This window comes from Cheilinus undulatus, linkage group 2 (assembly GCF_018320785.1).
Source record: "Cheilinus undulatus linkage group 2, ASM1832078v1, whole genome shotgun sequence".
Taxonomy (NCBI): domain Eukaryota; kingdom Metazoa; phylum Chordata; class Actinopteri; order Labriformes; family Labridae; genus Cheilinus; species Cheilinus undulatus.
The window spans coordinates 36,684,073-36,689,119 of NC_054866.1; the positions used below are offsets into that span (position 1 = coordinate 36,684,073).

The following is a 5,047-nucleotide window of genomic DNA, read 5'->3' on the forward strand; positions in this document are numbered from 1 at the left end:
TGACATTTGCAAGAATTTTGATTCTAAAAAGTTGTTTTCTTCTTTGGGGATGTGAGGTGTTAATCAGTTATCACACATGATGATACTACTTCCTGAAAAAATCGCTCATTTGGGAGTAAGTTATTTATTTCTGGGGAGAAAACGTAAATGCACTTACGTCGACTTATATGGCACATAGTCAAGTAATGCGTTGGTTGACATATAAGTCACTAAGTAGTTCTAAATAAAAACTACTGCTAGATCACGCTTTGACTTTAACTACTGCTCTCTCTCAGCTTATGAAACAAATAGTTCGACTTCCCGTTTCAATCGAAGTGGGCTGGAAGATCATCGAGGAAATTACAACATGACGTTTTAGTTTTCTTCTTGCTGGCGCTCCTGCAGGCCGATGGAGGAAATCCCCACGGAGGAGCAGGCCTATATAATCCATCAGATAAGCAGAGTAGCATCACAAATCTGCTCATCGACCGGCCTGCACCACAGATAACGACCTGATCAGAAAGATGGTACTCTTTAATATCTGTAAGTCACCGAGCCAGAAAGACACACTGAGGTTTCAGGTGGTTCCTGCAGCCAGTAGACGCCTGTATTCATGCTTGTTGTTTCCGTCTCTCCATGCAGACTTCTCCAGCTGTGTGCTGCTGCTCCTCACCCTGAACACGCACACAGCAACAGGACATCCACTGCCCGAGCTGAGCAAAGAAAGGTGCTCAGACTGTTCAGTGCTTTTTAAGAACCTCCTGCTGAACATCACACAGCTCCTCAACAGCGTGAGTACACAGAAAACTGCAGCATGTTTACCTTTCTTTACTTTACTTATTTCTGTTGGCTTCTCCACATTCTCTTGATAAATGCTTTTTAATTTGTGAAACAGGACGCCTTATGTTTTGGCATCCCCTCGAATGAAATTGTGGTGAGGAGTATAACTGACACTCTCCTGGCCTGTACGCCTAATCTGATCCAGGTAACATTTTTTTATTTATTAATTACATAAATTATTAAGTATTTCATTCTTGCCTTAAATTTAAACCAAATATTTTATCGTGCAATGTTTTTTACAATTCAGTTTAAGCAGTTGTCTGTATAAAAAGTGCCTCAAAATATCACTAACAATGCTTAGCTTTCTCAACATTTAGATTGCCTCTGTGGAAGCCCTAAGGCTACATATATCTGAACTTTATCTTACAGTTACGATAATAAGTAAATTTAAGATGACATCTCCATACATTTAAATAATGATGACCATACCCTTTGTTTCTCATGATATTAATGCTAAGCTTTCACAAGCTTTTATTTGTATCCATGGAAGCCCGAATGACACATGTCAATACTTTTTTTCTTAATGAGAAAATTTAGGTTGAAATTCCCACTTTTATGTCCTGATCTAATAAAAACAACTCGCCTCATGATAAGCTTTCGTGAGCTTTACTATGCCTTTACTGAAGCCCTAATGTAACATGAAATCAATCTAATTTTTAACTGTTTTTCCTTTCTGGTTAATGAGTAAATTTAAGTTCAGACCACCATAACCTTAAGGAATAACCTTAGTTTTTTCATTATGGTCAAGCTTTAATTTGTCTCTAGAGAAGCCCTAAAGTGACATGTGTCCACCCCCCCCCCCCCCCCACCACCCCCACCCCCTTTTTTTCCTGGATAATGAGGGAATTAAAGTTAATCTTCACACATTTATCTTATGATCTAATTAAAACAACTTTGGTTTTAACATGATAATCATGCCTAGCTTTAACAAGCTTTACTATGCCTTTCAGAAGCCCTAATGTGACATTTAATAGCTCATGAGTAAATATACGTTGAAATCTCCACAAATTTATCTCATGTTCTCATGATAGCATCTTTGGTTTTCTCATGTTCAGCTTTCAAAAACTTTGATTTGCTTCTGTGGAAGCCCTAATTGACTTGTTGCGAAACTTTACTTTTCACTTTTTCCTTTTTTTAATTTTATCTTTCAACTGTTCTAGATGTCTCAGGAAAAATAATCTGGTTTTCTCACAAAACTTATGCTAAGCTTTCACAAAATGCTACTTGCTATATGGAAGTCCTAATGTGACATGTATCCAAACAGTATTTTATGCTGTTTTTCTCTAAAACATTGAGTCAATTTCAGTTTAGCTTTGACAGTTTTGAATCGCCACACATTCATCTCAGTATCTTGGATTAAAAGCATTTGTTTTTCCTCAATAATGAATTTATTTCAGTTGTTTTCCTGAGGTCTTGATAAATTAATTCACTATTACTGGAAATTTAGCTTCACTATGCTAAAATAATGACAAAAGTAAGTAAAGATCTCAAGAAGCAACAATAAAAGCATTATTGAGCCAAACACATGAGGGAATTTTATTGCCATTACTTGTAATTTTGATTAAAGTAACTTCTATGGATGATTGTCCACTAAGGGCTTCCATATATTTTTACATTAACAATATAATCACAGGTATAAGTTGTGCTCATTATCTTTGTCTTTTTTTTTAATTTCCCACTGCTGATGCTAACACTGAAAATGTTCCTTTTGTAGGATAAATAAAAGTTTACTTTGTTTCTTAGATAAATTATAAAAATGCATTGAAGACGTAACTACCATTTATGTTCAGTGTTTTTTTCCCCACAGAATCCACATTGCATGATGCAGAGAAATGCAACCTTCAATGAGGTATGAATCAAGTATTTTTTCATCTTCATTACTGTTTATAATTGTATTCTCATTTACAGTTTGTTATAAACTACAAATCCAGTTATCTAGCATCTTATTTGCAGATAATATTCTCATCCAAACCTCACAGCTGGGACATTTTACTGTACTTTGATTCCACATCCATGTCATTTAGTCATTTTGTCCATAAAATAGACAGATGGTTGAAAGGACATTTCTCTTTGTCTCCACAGACTGAATGCCTCAGTAACATCATGAAGGACTTGGCTCACTATGCTGCAGTTATTCAGTCTTACCTCAGCTCCTCGCTCAGAAGTCCTGAGGAGGAAGTTCCACTTCTGAGCCCAACTCTGGGAATAATCCAGAGCCTGAGGAAGGTGTGTTTATTATGCATGTGTGGGAGGGATAGAAAATGATAACACAAAATCACGATCTAAAAGCAGAAATAGTGAGGAGAATCTCAGGGGAAATAACATTTTGAAAGTTGCCTGATGAAATCTTCCTTGGTTTATACAGAGCTGCTCCCTGATGCCTGATGAAGAGAAGGACTCCTCAGAGGTATTTTTCTATTCCCTCTTTTTTCTCCCCTCATCTTCCAAAAGAAAACTGATATGATCACATCTATCTGTTTTTAAGACACAAAAGAAACTTGCGTTGAACTTTCAGAGGATTTTTTTGTGTATTCATGTGTGCACCTTTTGTGTTTTCTCTCAGGAGGAGGTCGCACAGCTGTGGGGAGACGACTCCTACAGAAACAGGCAGGAGATGTGTAAGATGATGAGGGGCTTCTATGTCCGGACCATCACCATCAACCGAGCCGTGGGCTACATCGCCTCTGGAGAACATCGGAAGTAAACAACCTGCCTCTTCATCATCATCATAATCACTCCAAATCCACCCTGCAATATCTCTACTTCTTTATTTCATCACAACTAAACAAACCATCTGGATCATTCACTACCAACTAATCAAGAAGTAGTTCTCTACACTGCACATGCTGGAGGGCTGTCAGCACACCTCAGTTTAACTGATGCTAAACTTAGCAGTGGAGGCCATGTTGGCCCGTCTAAATTTATGAATGTATTCCAATATTTGGGGTAATTTATCTATTTATTATATTTCTATTTATTACATCTATTTATTTATTTATTTATTTGATGAAATGTGATGTTATATTTTGTCAATAAAGTATTCATAAGAAATATTTTGGGTGTCTTTTTTGTGCTGAAGTTTAAGTATTTCATTAGATCTCTTTTACCCTTTTATTGGCTTTATAAATCAATCAAAGTTAATATAATTTGGATGTTTAACAACAACAAAGAAAAAAACAAAAAAAAACATTGCTAACATCAAAGTGAAAACATATGTCTACAAAGTAATGTAAATTAAACAAAAATATGTATACAACAGAGCTCCAGCTAATTGGTCCTAGGAGTCTCACAATCAGTGAAATGGGGATCACCTGAGTGCTGTGAATGTGTCTAAAGTGATTGTAGTATAAAGACACCAGTGACTAGAAGGTCCATTCACTGGTTAATCAGTGTTCCTGGCTACTATTACACCATGAGGACAAAAGAGCACTCCAAGCCACTCAGAAAAAAGGTCAATAAGATGGGAGAGACTGTATACAACAACTGTTGCCTAGGTTTTTTGCCAGTCAAAGCTTTATGGGAGAGTGGCAAAGAGAAAGCCACTGTTGAAGAAAATTCCTACTTGATTTCGCAGTGGGATGACTCCATGCTCAAGTGGAAGAACATTTTTTGGTCTGATGAGACAAAATGGTGCTTTTCGGCCATCAGACAAGACGCTATGTATGGCGGACACCAAACACTGCACATCAGCACAAACACACCATCCCCACTGTGAAGCACATTGGTGGCAGCATCATGCTGTGGGGATGCTTCCCATCAGCAAGCCCTAGAGGGCTTGTACAGGTAAAGGGTAAAATGAAAGCAGCAAAATAACTGAAAATACCGGAGGACAATCTTAATCAGTCTGAAGAGAACTACCGCTTGGAAGAAGATTTTTTTCCAGCAAGGTAATGACCCGATGCACACAGCAAAAGCTACACAGAAATAGATTCAAGACAACAAGGTCAATGTTCTGGAGTGGCTGAGTCAAAGCCCAGACCTCAATCCAATAGAGAATTTGTGGCTGGACTTGAAAAAGGCTGTTCATGTCCAATCTCTGTGCAACCTGACAGAGTTTGAGCAATTTTGCAAAGAAGAATCAAGTTAAATCGTAGTGTCCACATGTGTTAGCCTGATTGAGATCTATCCACACAGACTCAGTGCTGTGATTGCAGCAAAAGGTAAATCTAAAAACTCTCTTGAAGGGGGTGAATATTAATGCAGTCTCTTATTTTGCCTTACATATTTT

The 5,047-nt window shown here is 37.4% G+C and overlaps 1 protein-coding gene across 1 annotated transcript; it reads left to right on the forward strand.

Moving 5' to 3' along the window:
• Nucleotides 1-402: 402 nt before the first annotated feature.
• Nucleotides 403-4,184, forward strand: il12a (interleukin 12a). Its single transcript, XM_041812827.1, has 7 exons — nt 403-522; nt 622-770; nt 875-964; nt 2,627-2,668; nt 2,902-3,045; nt 3,185-3,226; nt 3,383-4,184. The coding sequence occupies exons 1-7, from the start codon at nt 504-506 to the stop codon at nt 3,521-3,523; spliced, it is 627 nt and encodes a 208-aa protein (XP_041668761.1). The 5' UTR covers nt 403-503; the 3' UTR covers nt 3,524-4,184.
• Nucleotides 4,185-5,047: the final 863 nt, after the last annotated feature.